The sequence below is a fragment of the Peromyscus californicus genome, unplaced genomic scaffold (assembly GCF_007827085.1).
Source record: "Peromyscus californicus insignis strain IS unplaced genomic scaffold, ASM782708v3 Scaffold_9__1_contigs__length_137607984, whole genome shotgun sequence".
NCBI classification, from domain to species: domain Eukaryota; kingdom Metazoa; phylum Chordata; class Mammalia; order Rodentia; family Cricetidae; genus Peromyscus; species Peromyscus californicus.
Window position 1 is genome coordinate 73,329,036 of NW_026294617.1, and position 14,436 is coordinate 73,343,471.

Here is a 14,436-nt window from a genome sequence, read left to right on the forward strand (position 1 = left end):
GACGGGATACTTAAGGAGATAGGTTACAATGTGCTGTAGAATATTTGTGAAAGTCGGTGGTGGCGGCACAAGCCTTTAGTCCCAGCACCCAGGAGGCAGAGGCAGGCGGATCTCTGTGAATTTGAGGCCAGCCTGTTGACAGAGCTAGTTCCAGGACAGCTAGGGCTGTTAGACAGAGAAACCCTGTCTCAAAAAACCAAAAAAAAAAAAAAAAAAAAAATGCGAAAGACAAGAGTCTGTTTATATATTACATACTTCTCTATAGACAGAGGCTGCACAATCTCAGTGGTAGAATTATGAATAGTTTTTTTTGTTCATTTGTATTTTCCATATTCTTAAAATGAACTCACATTGTTTTTTCTTTGCTAAGAATAATGTAAGTTTTATAATTAGGGTTGGAGAAATGACTCAGTGGTAATAAGCCCTTACTGCTCTTGGAGAGGACCTGGGTTCAGGTCCACACCCATCTGATGGCTCAAAAGCACACTCAAGTTTCAGGGTGTCCAATGCCCCCTTCTGACCTCTGCGGGCACCAGGCTAACAGGTAGTGTGCAGACACAGATGTAGGGTGTTAATTCTGCCGACTGAGAGTAAAGACCATTACCCAAGTTCTTTGGTTAAATTAAGCAAACTTTATTTTCTGTCAGACTGGGTTATTTCCCTAATGCAGGGTTTGAGAAACAGCATTGAACACAGGAGAAGGTGGGGTTTTACAGCCCCCAAACTGCAAGCCTAGGGGCTTCTCAAGGGCCAGGGGATTTCCATAGGAGTTTTGGTTATGGAGGAACTTGGCAGAACATCTCAAAATTATTTGGTAGCTCACTTTATCAGGGTGGAGGTTAGGGGACAGTGTGTAAAACATGTCAAATTCCAGAAAATGAGTCAAGACCTGGTGAAATCCAAGTTTTACATAAAACAAGAATGAACATATTTTGACTTTGTAACAAAATGGCTTTTAATCTTAAAATGGAATCAGGTTGGTCCATCACAGGTGAAATACATGTAGATATAAAAATAAATAAATAATATATATAATATTTATAAATCACACACACACACACGTTTGATTTTTCGGAACAGGGTCTCACTGTGTAGGTCTGGCTGTTCTAGAACTCATTATGTAGCCCAGGCTAGCCTCGTGCTAACAGATAATTACTTGCCTCTGCTTCCCAATAGTCAGGTGTAAAAATGTTTTTTTTAATAAAAAGTTTATAGCTACATTATATATATATATTATATATATATTATACTCACAGACACACACACATATAGAGAAAGGGTTCAGGGAGGGGAACAGGCAGTGGTGGCACATGCCTTTAATCTTTAATCCCAGCATTTGGGAGGCAGAGGCAGGTGGTCTACAGAGTGAGTTCCAGGGTAGCCTGGTCTACACAGAGAATCTCTGTGTCCAAAAACCAAAACCAAACAAACAAAACATAAAAAATTTGAACAACAATAAATGGACTAATGAGCCTGGGAGCCTTAGTTTCCCAAGCTCCGATCCCGCAGCGCCAAGCTATGAAATTTGACCCCTTGGGGCTACCGTCGCGGGGACCGGAAGGGCCCGCGACATTGCTTCCGGGCCTCCCTTTTGCTTTTCCCCCTTGTCTCCCTCACGCTGTTTCCCCACGCCCGCTGCCTCTCCCGTCGTGTGTTGTGTTTGTCGGCGAGGCCGAGCCCTGGAGGCGAAATCTGGGGTCCGCGTGGAGAGACACAGCCCTTGTGGTTGGGAGCCCGGGTTGCGGAGAGGACGGACGGAGGTGGGCTGAGGTGGAGCCGGGATGGTTCCTCTGGGAGGTGGCGGCCGTGTGGAGAAACTCGGCGGGGAGCGGAGAAGGTGGGGGCGGGTCTGAGGCGGCGGCGGCCGCGGGTGGGCGTGAGGCCGGGCCACGGTGAGGCGCGGGAGCTGCCCCGGGGCCGCCGCGTTCCCTTCGTGGGCCCGGCAGCCGGACCCGCGCGCGTCCTCTGGAGCGTGGATGTCGGGTGGTCGCCTTTGCTGCAAGCTTTGCTCGGTCACGTAGGAAAGACCTTGTCTGTCTGTCTGTCCGCCTTTCCTTCCTTTCTCCTCTCCTTGGCTTAAGCTGGGCTAGAATCCGGGGCCCCTTGGCCTGTGCAGCCATCCCCCTGCCTGGTCGCAGGAGTTACCTCCCCCAGGGAAGCGAAGTAACGTGAGGAAAGCAGTGAAGGAGCCGAGAGGGAATTAGTTAACTCGGACCAGCTGTCCCCAGGTGGCCGGGCTACTTCCGATTGGACAGTGTAGACAGAGTCGTCTTTCTAGTTAACCAGGGACAGGTTAGCTCACAGAACTACCTTGGAGAGAAGCACTCCTCAGTTTTCTGAAACCTTGTTCTGAGTAGTTCCCTATGCATATTGGTGTTCTCCAAGCCCTCTAAGCTCTTAGTTCTTATTCAGGCCCGTTGGTCTGTACGAGAAGGTGACTTTCCCTAGAAAACCTCCGGATCGCGTTCCGGAGAAGGAGGAGAGAGGACAGACTATGTGAATAAGAGGTCGCAGGATAGGGGTGCGTTTCACTACGAGACTGAAATTGTCTGAGAGTTGAGCTTAGGGTCAGTTTTGTTTCTTGTTCTGCACAGGGCCAAAGCATGTCCTCCCTCCCTGGGTGCATCAGTTTGGATGCAGCACCAGCTGCAGCTGACTCTGAAGACATTGCCGAGCTGCAGCAGGCCGTGGTTGAAGAGCTGGGCATCTCCATGGAGGAACTTTGTCAGTTCATTGATGAAGAACTGGAAAAGATGGACTGTATACAGCAGCGGAAGAAGCAGCTAGCGGAGTTGGAGACGTGGGTGGTTCAGAAAGAGTCTGAGGTGGCTTATGTTGACCAGCTACTTGATGATGCATCCAGGTAAGGACTCGTGGAAGCCAAAGTCAGTGTCCATTTGCAGGCTTGCTAGGGTGATTGTTGATGGCAGAGTTGAGTCAGGTGGGACCTTCCACTTCCTCAGGGTTTATAGAGCAGAGTTACAGCATACACTTTCCCCCTGTGTATACGGTAGCTGGTACATGGTCAGCAGTGGGAGGGTAAAGAACACTTTCCCCCTGTGTATACGGTAGCTGGTACATGGTCAGCAGTGGGAGGGTAAAGGCTTGAATTCCTTTGTGTTCCTCCTGTACTGAAACAGTTTCCTTAGTAAGATCACCAGGAAAGACCCTGTCTCAAAAGAAATAAAAAATTCATTAAAAATATGAAAAAAGACTACGAATGTTGATTTCAGCTGAAGTTGCACGTGTGTACCATAGCACCTGGCTGTCGTAGGTTTGTAAATGGTAATAAACACATAAGATTTCTCAGCATCACTCATCATGGGGTGACATGTAAATCAGAACCACTTTCTAACTGTATTACATGCCTGTAAAACCCGCACTCAGGAAGTGACACCATGAGGAGTCAAGGTAAGGTATTACTTACATAGTAAATACCAGACCAATCTGGTGGTGTTTGACTCTCTTGTTGGACTTTCTTTGGACTGCCTGCCCCGAAATAATGTCACGGAGACCTATTATTAATTATGAAAGGTTGGCCTTTAGCTTAGGCTTATTCCCAAGCAGCTCTTATAACTTAACCTGTTTCTGTTAGTCTACGTTCTGCCACATGGTTCTTTACCTCTCCTCCAATCTGTATGTCCGACTTCCTCCATGTCTGGTTGGTATCTTCTGTCCACCTGAATTCTAACCCTGAGTTCCTCTCTCTCCCTGAAAGCCCTGCCTATTTTCTCCTGCCTACCTAGTGGCCATTCAGCTCTATTAAACCAATCACAACGATACTGCTTCACACAGTGTAAACAAATATCGTGTAGCCTGGGCTACATGAAGACCCACTCTCAAAAAACAAAAAAGCATACAAATGTTTATTTTAGCATTATTCATGACTGCTAAACCGTAGAAACAGACGGGTTGAGGAAAGGTTCACCCACATACATGGTGTCTGCTTACAGTGGGGTACTGCTATTCAGCTGTACAACTGTACGGACATGTTCTACAACAGACGGACCTGTGTAGACCACAGATGTTATATGACTCATTTATATGAAATGTCCAAAACAGGCAAATCCATAGAGACAGACTGTAGATTTCTGGTTGCCTGGGTTTAGGGAAGTGGAGGGGAAGGAATGATGGGTAATGAGCCTGGAGTTTCTTTTTGGACTGATGAAAATGTTCTGAAAGTAAGTGCAACATGATAATGCCACAGTCTAATCAATGGACTAAAATTCACTGAACTCCATGCACATGGATTGTACCTAAATTAAGAATTTGTTTTTTGTGTTTGTTTTTCCAGACAAGGTTTCTCTGTGTAACAACCTTAGCTGTACTAGAACTTGCTTTGTAGCCCAGGCTGGCCTCAAACTCAAAGAGATTGCCTGCCTCTGCTTCCCGAGCACCAGGATTAAAGGTGTGCACCACCACCTGACAAGAATTTTTTAAATTAAGTGAATTTTAGAATGACGTAGATAAAATAGCCACATTTCATGTGCACTAAGTAGACAGTGGTAGGTGTGGGGCGTTTCTATTATCACCAGTAGTTCTTTTACACGCTACTTCTAGGAAATGAGCATTTGCTAAAGTTCATTAGCCTCATCTCATAGTTTTATCATTTTATTTTTTTTCTAAATTTTTTAAGACAGAGTCTTCCTATGTAGCTCTAGCTGTTCTGGAACTCACACTGTAGACCAGGCTGGCTTGAACCACAGAGATCCGCCTACCTCTGCCTCAAAATTCAAATAGATGATGAAAAGCTTAAGTATATTAGACTACCAACTGTCTCAGTACTTCATCTAGATGTAAACATTGGCAGGTACTATTTTTTTTTTTTTTTTTTTTGTCTCCAGACCCCTTTCACTACCCCCTGTTCCCAGTACTGGGTGTTGAACCTACGGACTCTTTGTATGTTACCAATAAATGTGACCCCACCCACTTTATAGTGATTTGTTTGTTTGGTTTTGGACTTTTAATAGTGGTTTTGCTCTTTTAAAGATTTATTTCATTATTATTTTTTATTTTTTTTTATTTTTTGGGTTTTTTGAGACAGGGTTTCTCTGTGTAGCTTTGCTCCTTTCCTGGAACTCGCTTTGGAGACCAGGCTGGCCTCGAACTCACAGAGATCCGCCTGCCTCTGCTTCCCGAGTGCTGGGATTAAAGGCGTGCGCCACCACCGCCCGGCTATTTTTTATTTTTTTTATTTTTTAGTTTTTGAGACGGTTTTTCTGTATAGCTCTGGCTGTCCTCACTCTGTGGACCAGAGTGGCCTCAAACTCAGACATCTGCCTGCCTCTTTATCCCAAATGCTGGGATTAAAAGTGTGAGTCACTACTGCCCGACCTGGATTGAAGCCTTTGTTCAGTGGTTGTAAGCAGGTTCTGAATTTCTAGAAGACTTGAATTTAGTTTCTAGTCTCTGTGTGGCAGATTTCAGCTCTCTGTAGCTTCAACTCCAGGACATCAGAATCCCTCTTCTGGGCTCTGCGGGCACCTGGATAGAGGTGCCATTTTTCTACACTGATACAGATATATTTTAAAAGTCTTTAAAAAGAATTACAGTATCATAAATATATTTTCATGTATATATGAATTTGAGAGACTGTAGAAGTTTCTCAGTAGATAGAGTGCTTGCTTAATTTGCAGGAAACCCTAGGTTCAATTCCAGCAATGTACTAGCAGTGTGTTGTGATACATGCTTATGATCTTAGCACTCAGAGATGAAGGCAGAAAGTTTATGATCATCTCCATGTCCATATTAAGTCCAAGGCCAACCTGGATTATGTGTGACCCTTTGTTTAAGAAATGAATAGGGATTTGAGAATGGCAGTAAGTTTTGGTGAGCCTGCCTTGGGTTTCACCACCTATGTATTTGTCATGCAGTAAGCTCTATGAGCTGTAGTCTTCTCATAGATATGCCAGGATGCAGAAGTAGGAAGGAGCTGAGGAGATGGTTCTTTGGGTAAGAATGCTTGGTTTGGAAGCATGAGGGACCTGAGTTTGAATCCCTAGGACTCACGTAAAAAAATAGCTGAACATGGCTGTGTATGTAATCCTAGCACTGTTGGATAGAAGTAGATCCCCAAGAACTCAGTGGCAAAATTTCCCATTCAGTGATAGACTGTTTCTGAAGGCAGGGGTTGGAGAGCAACAGAAGAAGATACCTGGTGTTGCGTTGGCCTCTGCATGCTTGGAGCTGTCATGCTTACTGCTTCTTGCACTACATACATAGTACACATCAGAAACAATGCAAAAAAAAGTTACCAGGAACTGCATACACTGTTTCATGATAATACAATTCAGCTGAGTTTATCCCATAGAGATTAATAAGAAATGACACCTAAAATTGATTTCTGAGTCAGATGTGTAAGAAAAAGTATCTTGACAAAGTGACCACAAGCTCCCAAACTTTTTTTTTTTTTTTTTTTTTGAGTCAGATGGAATTTCTTGTTGGGACTGCCAGCTCCCAAATAACCACACAGAGACTTCTTATTACCTATAAATGCTCAGCCAGCTCTTATAACTTAAACTAACTGATTTCTATTCCTCTATATGCTGGCCTGAAGTTTGTTTACCTCATCTATGAACTTCCCATGTTGCTGCTGCTTTGTCTGGCTTACGACTCCTCTGGCTCAGTCCTCCTCCTTCCCAGCGTTCTCTCTGCCCTGAAAATCCTGCCTAGCTATTGGCCAGTCAGCTTTTTATTAACAATGAGAGTAACACATCTTCCCAGTGTACAGGATTATATTACAGCAGGGTCTCTCTGTGTAGCCATGGCTGTCCTAAAACTCTGTAGACCAGGCTGGCGTTGAACTCACAGAGATCCGCCTGACTCCACCATCACTGCCCAGCTCTCAAATACTTTTTCTATTTTTGTATTTTATGTGTATGGTGTGTGTGTGTGTGTGTGTGTGTGTGTCTGTCTGTCTGTCTGTCTGTCTGTCTATGACTCTGTGTCTCTGTGTAAGCATGCCTATGCACTTTCTTCTGCCTTATTCCCTTGAGACAGTATGTCTAATTGAATATTAAGTGTATCATTCCAGCTATGCTGCTAGTTTTCTGAAATATCCAACAGCACTGGTCTTACAGGCACTCAAAGCTATGACTGACTGCCCTAGTCACTGTTCTATTGCTGTGAAGAGACACCGTGACCAAGGCAACACATAAAAGAAAGCATTGAATTGGTGCCTTGCCTACAGTTTCAGAGTGTTGTCAGTTCATTATCTTCATGCTGGAGAGCATGTTGTTGCTCGTTGCACTGGAGCTGTAGCTGAGAGCTACATCCTGATTCACAAACTGAGCAAGAGATAGAGACAGGACCTGGCATGAGCTTTTAAAACCTCAAAGCCCCCCTCAGTGACACACTTCCTTCAACAAGGCCATACCTCCTAATCCTTATAATCCTTTCAAACAGTTCCCCTCCCTGGTGACTAAGCATTCAAGTATATGAGCCTGTGGGGGCTGTTAGTATTCAAACTACCACACTGGTTTTTTAACATGGGTGCTGGAGATATGAACTCGGATAGTCTTGCTTGCCCAGCATGCTCTCCTACCCAGTGAGCTTTCTCCCCAGTCCTTCAAATATAATTGAATCTCTTTTGGTTGTTGAAGACAAGTTCTTCACAGGTAGTATGCTTTTTCCTGTTTTTTTATTTGTTTGTTTGTGTGTTTGTCTATATCTATCTATCTATCTATCTATCTATCTATCTATCTATCTATCTATCTGCAGCATTAGGGATGTGAACCAGGGGTCCCTGTGCATGTTAGGCAAGTGCTGTCTCACTAAGTTCCTGGCCTTCTCATTGTGTCTTAACTCCTGATAACTGCATCCCCTCCCCTCACCCCTTCCATTTTCCTACAGCTCCGTGAAGCTATGGCTGCCTTAAAATCAGCTCAGATGTCCAGAAGTTCATGGATGCTGTCAACAAGAAGAGCAGTTCCCAGGATCTACATAAAGGTTAGTGTTGAGGGGTAGCTACATAAATGAGTGGCGCGTTTTTTTCTGAAATGTTACTGACAATCAGCTTTGCGTCTCAAAATCCTGTTTTTATTGTCAGTTTCTTTTACTGTTGTTATTATTATTATTTGGTTTGAGACAGGGTTTCTCTGTGCAGTTTTTGGAGCCTGTCCTGGATCTCACTCTACAGACTAGGCTGGCCTGGAACTCACAGAGATCCACCTGGCTTTGCCTCCTGAGTGCTGGGATTAAAGGCGTGCACCCCCACACCCCACAGCCCCCTATCCCCGGCTTAATATTTTTTTTTTTTTTTTGTTTTGTGTCACTTTTGCTTTTTTTTTTTTTTTTAAAGATTTATTTATTTATTATGTATACAGCATATGTGACTGCAGGCCAGAAGAGGGCACCAGATCTCATTACAGGTGGTTGTGAGCCACCATGTGGTTGCTGGGAATTGAACTCAGGACCTCTGGAAGAGCAGTCAGTGCTCTTAACCTCTGAGCCATCTCTCCAGCCCCCCGGCTTAATATTTTTATGTCCACAGTCAGTCTGAGATTGTTTGATGTGGTGGCTCAGGATGTTAACTGTTGTTACTGCTCCTGTTAGTAAGGAGTTAGGACTAGGAGGTTGTGGTGACATGCTAGGTAAGCATTCCACAAGCTGAGCTCCATGCCCATCCTACCCCACTGCCCTCTTGACCTTTCCTTTCTCTAACCTATGACATCACTCTTTATAACAACTCCGTGTGTCTGTCTATAGGAACCTTGGGTCAGATGTCTGGAGAACTGAGCAAAGATGGGGACCTGATAGTCAGCATGCGGATTCTGGGCAAGAAGAGGACTAAGACATGGCACAAGGGCACCCTTATTGCCATCCAGACTGTTGGTATGTTCAAGCTAGAGGAAGGCCTAAGGAAAGGTAACCTGTAGGTCTCCATTGCTGATTCTTTCCCCAAAGCCTTTCCTTTTGTCTCCTACATAGCAGCCAGGACTTAGAGTTGTGTCGTTGCTGTTTGTTTTGTTTTAATTTTGTTTGTCTTTTACCCAGGTCTAGGAAAGAAGTACAAAGTGAAATTTGACAACAAAGGAAAGAGTCTGCTGTCTGGCAACCATATTGCCTATGATTACCACCCTCCTGCTGACAAGCTGTTTGTGGGCAGTCGAGTGGTGGCCAAATACAAAGATGGAAATCAGGTCTGGCTGTACGCTGGCATTGTAGCTGAGACCCCCAACGTCAAGAACAAGCTCAGGTACCTGGACAGGATGGCAGATTGTAGGGGAGTAGGAGCTGGGAGCACAGTGCCCAGCTGTTCATGCCATGGCCAAGATTTCCCTGTCAGCTTTTGTGTTCTTGGTCTTTTGTGATCAGAAAACCTTTCTCTTTTTCCATGTCATTTCTATATATGTAGCTCAGGCTACCATCACACTTTTGTTTGTTTTTTGAGATGGGTTTCTTTGTGTAGTCCTGGCCATCCTGGAACTTGCTCTGTAGACCATGATGGCCCAGAACTCAGAGATCCACCTGCTTTGCCTCCTGAGTGCTGGGATAAAGGTGTGCGCCACTGCACTTTGTCACACTTCTTATGTATCCTAGATTGGTCTCAAATTCATAAACCCCCTGCCTCTGTCTTGTGAGTACTTTAAAGGTGTGCACCACAGCCGGGCGGTGGTGGCGCACGCCTTTAATCCCAGCACTTGGGAGGCAGAGCCAGGCGGATCTCTGTGAGTTCGAGGCCAGCCTGGACTACCAAGTGAGTTCCAGGAAAGGCGCAAAGCTACACAGAGAAACCCTGTCTCGAAAAACCAAAAAAAAAAAAAAAAAAAAAAAAAAAAGGTGTGCACCACACTGCCAGGTTAGAGGCATTGTCTTAATTGACATTTCTTCTTCTCAGATTATCCTAGTTTGTATCAAATTTACAAAATAAGTAGCATACTGGAATTTATAAAATTGTAGTTTAGCCAGACATGGTGGTGAATGCCTTTAATCCCAATTTTGGAAGGCAGAGGCAGGGGGATCTCTGAGTTGGAGGCCAGCCTGGTCTACAAAGGTAGTTCCAGGACAGCCAGGGCTGTTATACAGACAAACCTTGTGTCAATAAATAAATAAATAAATAAACAAAATAAATAAATTATAGTTTAAAAAATCTTGCTCTATGACAGGCAGGGTCACTCACACCTATAATCCCGTAGTCAAAAAAGCTATGGCACAAGGATCACTTCAAGTTTGAGGATAGCCTGGGCTACACGGTGAGGTCCTGTCTCATGAAACTATCAGTTGTTAGCTAGGTGTGGTTGCAATTGCCCGTAATCCCAGCACTTGGGAATAGGGATTATGAGGTTCCCAGTAGTTGAAGGTCAGCAGCCTTACATATTGAGATCCTGTTTCAGCAAACAAAGGGGCTAAAGACTGTGTTCAAGAGCACTTGCTGCTTCTCTAAATGACCTGAGTTAGGTTTCCAGCACCCACATCTGAGGATTCACAACTACCTGTAATGCTCCATGGGATCTGACACCTCTGCCTACTCACGTGCCTGCACTTCGGTTCACAGACTTAAATGTAGACGTTGATACATATAACAAAAATAATAAAAACTCACCCAGGATTACACAGAGAAATCTTGTATTAAAAAACCAAAAGAAGGGGCTGGACAGATGGCTCAGTGGTTAAGAGCACTGGCTGCTCTTCCAGAGGTCCTGAGTTCAATTCCCAGCAACCACATGGTGGCTCACAACCATCTGATGCCCTCTTCTGACCTGCAAGCATATATGTAGGCAGAACACTGTACATATAATAAATAAATCTTTAAAAAAAAAACCAAAAGAAAAGAAAGAAAAAAAAGAATAATTAAAAACAAAACTATACAAAACCTCTAAAACCTACCAACCATTCAACCAAAACAACCTAACAAACCAACAAACCAGAAGCTATCCTTTTACTCTGCCTCTGTTTGGCGGATGGTTTATTAAACTTCATTGATTTGTTTATAGTTGTTCATTTGTGTGAGTGTGTGTGTGTATGATATATATGTGGAGGCCGGAAGACAGCAGTGGGGCGGGCTCTCCTTCCACCTCAAGTGCCTGTAGCTCTTGAGCCATCTTACCAGTTCTGCTTGCTTTTTGTAAATTTTGTGTTTTTTTGGGGGGGGAGTGAGTGCACACTCGATGGTGTGTGCGAGCTGAGGACACTTGCAGGAGTCCGTTCTCTTCTCCCTTCTGTAAGATCAGAGCATTGGAACTTGGGTTGTTAGCTCGGCTGTGTGTGCCCTTACCAGTGCAGTCACCTTGACAGCAAATTCTTAACTATTTGGTGAATCAGACTGTGAGACAACAAGACAAGGGCAGTGCCATATGCTTGTAGTCCCCGCATTGGAAGAAGGGGCAGTAGAATCAGGACTTCAAGACCATTCTCATCCACATGGTAAAATTTGAGGTTAAACAACCCCTCCCCCCACCCACATCCACATGGGAATGAATGTAATAGGTTTTGAATGCTAGTTTCTTTCAGTTTGCTTCTCACTACTGGATTAATTTACAAGGTCTCTTTGTATTTTTTGTTTGTTTTGTTTTGAGACAGGGTATGTCTACATAGTCCTGGCTGTCCTGGAACTCACTATGTTGACCAGGCTGGCTTTGAACTCACAGAGATCCACCTACCTGTCTTGAGTGCTGGGGTTAAAAGCATTCACCACTATGCTCTGCTTCGATTGTAGGTTTTTGAATGTAAAGTTGTAGAATTTGTCTCATGGTGTTGTGAGTATACAGTGTCTGTACTTAATTGCCCAGTTCTTATAAATCTGTGCAGCTGTCACCTTACCATTTGTAAAAACTTGTCACTTTATCCTTATTGACGTAGTAGGACAAGTTTCATTTTGTAGTCCAGGCTGGACTCTGTCTTCTGAGTGCTGTTATACATGTCTTAATAAAAATATCTTCATTCATTGCCTCCAGTTTTGCCTGTTGACATCTTTAGTACCACATGTTGATAATCACCTAGCGTCTTTTATCCTACCAGGTTCAGAGCAGGCTTTAAAAAAGTTAGTTACCGGACTTTTACTAGGACAAAGGTCCTTAAAGGAAAACGGTCTAGAAAGGAATAGAGATCAGTATGTGAAGTTGACATATTAGAACATACAAAGAGGATTATATAACAAATCATCTGTAGGGAGCATATGCAGTCGAGCTCACTAGGAAAGTGAACTTTTTAGTAAAATACTCGTTTTCATTGCATTTCACTGACGTCAACTTGGTCATGAATCTGACGCAAAGAAGGCAGGATTAGGGAAACAGCTGGTCGACTGCCTAGCTCGCGGGTCACTGGACTCACTGGTCTAGCCCTTAGCCCGGCCCCTAAGTCGACTTAGTGTCTCTATTGGTCCGCGTTCCCGAGGAGGCCGTCCACAGGCTGACCGCGCCCACGGCACGGGGCGTGTCTTCTCCCCCAGGGTGGGGGGGCTGGGCGCCCGCCATCTTGGGTCCCGCGGTGGCGGTGGCGGCGGTGAGGTGCCGATCCTGTGGAGTGGCTCTTCCCTCCCCTCCCCCAGCTCGGTGGCGGCGGCCCCTCCCACTGAGGGTGGCGCAGCGACCGTGCCATCTCGACCATGGCGGCGACTACGGCTAACCCAGGTGAGGAGACCGGAGGGACTGACAAGTGCGGAGAGCCGGGCTGAGCAGCCGGGCCGTGGCGAACGGGCGGTGGGGGAGGGGCGTGGGAGGCTCCGTGCCCGGCGGAGCTGGGGAGCCGGGAGGGGCGTGGGGGGCTCTGTGCCCCGGACCCGGCGTTGCGGAGGTGCCGGCTTGGGCCGCTTTCACTCTGCTGGGGGCGTTTGGGAGTGCTGTGGTCTTTTAACCCTCTGCCCGCTGACGTCCCCAGATGTCCAACAAGTAACTGGGCAAAGTGGCTCGGTTTACTGAGAGTAATCGGGGCTGTAAACGTAAACATTGATGTTTCTCGAGGTCTTGATTTCACAGTTGGAAAGGTTCACATTTAAACGTAAAACTTGGTTCTTTAAGTATCTGCTCAGATTCTTGTGGCGTGTAACTCCCACCGCCACCCTCCCCCTCCGGCTGTACTTTGAAACTTGGAGTTAACGTTTTTCAGTGTCTGCTGCCCAAGGCAGAAGTTTGGGTCATGGTTGTATTTCAGGACAGGTCTTTATCCAGAACCCATTTTTAAATATTTTAGGTCGAGGTGAAGCAATTCCTATTCTTTCAGAAAAAGGTTCCATGCCATTTGTGGACATCCTCTTCCTCCCCACCCCCTTCTTTCTGTTATTTTGAGACATGGTCTTACTCTAGTCCCAGGTTGGCCTCGAACCGCTGCAACTGCTTGTCTCAGCTTTCCCACTACTGGAATTACCGGGCATGACCCATCTCACCTGACTGCCCAGTCCTCTTTCTACTACATTACAATTATTTCTTATGAAGTATTCCATTTTAGTGGGCCAGATTTATCTTGACATTCTCTGACAAAGTAAATCCCCAATTTCCCAGAACTTTGTATCTTCACAGCTTTTTAGAAAGTAAGGGTTTGGGGAGAGGAGTATGGTGGTCTCTGCTGTCTCATATTGAAATTTAAATTTTACTTAGTTCCTATCTGTGAATAGCAGGTTTGTATACAGTGGTGAATCACTGCGAAATGTACTGTTTTCCCATTATTTCTGGAAACAGCATTTTTTTTTTTCTTTCTGAGACAGGGTCTCTCTACATAGCCCTGGCTGTTCTAGAATTCACTATGTAGGCCAGGCTAGACTCAAACTCTTACAGAGATCATGTGCCAATACCAGTTTTTTAAAAAAAATTTTTTTAAGTTTTAAAAATTATGTAAATGGTAATGTTTACACATGAGTGCAGGTGTGGGAGGAGTCCAGAATAAAGTGTTGGATCCCTGGAGCCAGAGTTGTAAGCCATAAGATGTGGATGCTGGGAACTGACCTCAGGTCCTACACGAACAACACACATTCCTAAGCATTGAACCTTCTCTTCAGCTCCTAAATATCAGTTCCTTAATCTTAAATCATTGTTTACATGAAGAAAAGATGAAATAAGTAGTCAGGATTCTATTGGAGTGATTGCTGAATCCTAGGATACAAAGTATACAATTGGAAAGTGTTAGGGAAAACCAGACGGTGTAGTAAAATAGCCCATGTCTGAGTTAGTGAATAAACAGGATTTCAAACTGATCACACATTGCAAAATCCTTATATAACTCCTCAGAGTGCATCGTGTTTCTCTTGCTAAGAAGTGCCACAGATAAACAGATTTTACTGTGTAAGTCAGGAGCATTTCCAGCTGTGCGGGTGGAGCTGTCTTATTTGTTGTGTTTTTAAACAAGTCACCAGAATGACAGTCTCTTGACCAGATTTTCATTTCCTGATCAATATTAGCCTAAGTGTCTAAGCAGGGAATAGTAATTTTTTTTCTGTCATTTTTTTCTGAGTAGGGCTATTTGAGAGGCTAGTCTGGAGTTTTCTATGTACGTAGATCAGGCTGG

The 14,436-nt window shown here is 44.7% G+C and overlaps 2 protein-coding genes across 6 annotated transcripts in view; both read left to right on the forward strand.

The window, feature by feature from the left end:
* Positions 1 to 1,549: 1,549 nt before the first annotated feature.
* LOC128106640 (histone-lysine N-methyltransferase SETDB1-like) lies at positions 1,550 to 11,893 on the forward strand. Its single transcript, XM_052732206.1, is given in 8 exon segments — positions 1,550 to 1,760; positions 2,595 to 2,863; positions 3,073 to 3,097; positions 7,852 to 7,876; positions 7,879 to 7,947; positions 8,707 to 8,832; positions 8,995 to 9,196; positions 11,521 to 11,893. Coding segments are annotated over 7 exon segments (843 nt in total). The 5' UTR covers positions 1,550 to 1,760; positions 2,595 to 2,603; the 3' UTR covers positions 11,657 to 11,893.
* A 489-nt stretch (positions 11,894 to 12,382) lies between these two features.
* Positions 12,383 to 14,436, forward strand: part of Arnt (aryl hydrocarbon receptor nuclear translocator) — an 87,047-nt gene continuing 84,993 nt past the window's right edge. For 2 of the 5 annotated variants that reach the window (XM_052731989.1, XM_052731992.1), the window contains exon 1: positions 12,384 to 12,569. In XM_052731989.1, coding sequence (XP_052587949.1) covers positions 12,545 to 12,569 — 25 coding nt within the window. In that variant the 5' untranslated portion in view covers positions 12,384 to 12,544. Of the gene's footprint in view, positions 12,570 to 14,436 lie in introns of all 5 variants that reach the window. The other 3 variants (XM_052731993.1, XM_052731994.1, XM_052731990.1) reach the window with 2 other exon arrangements.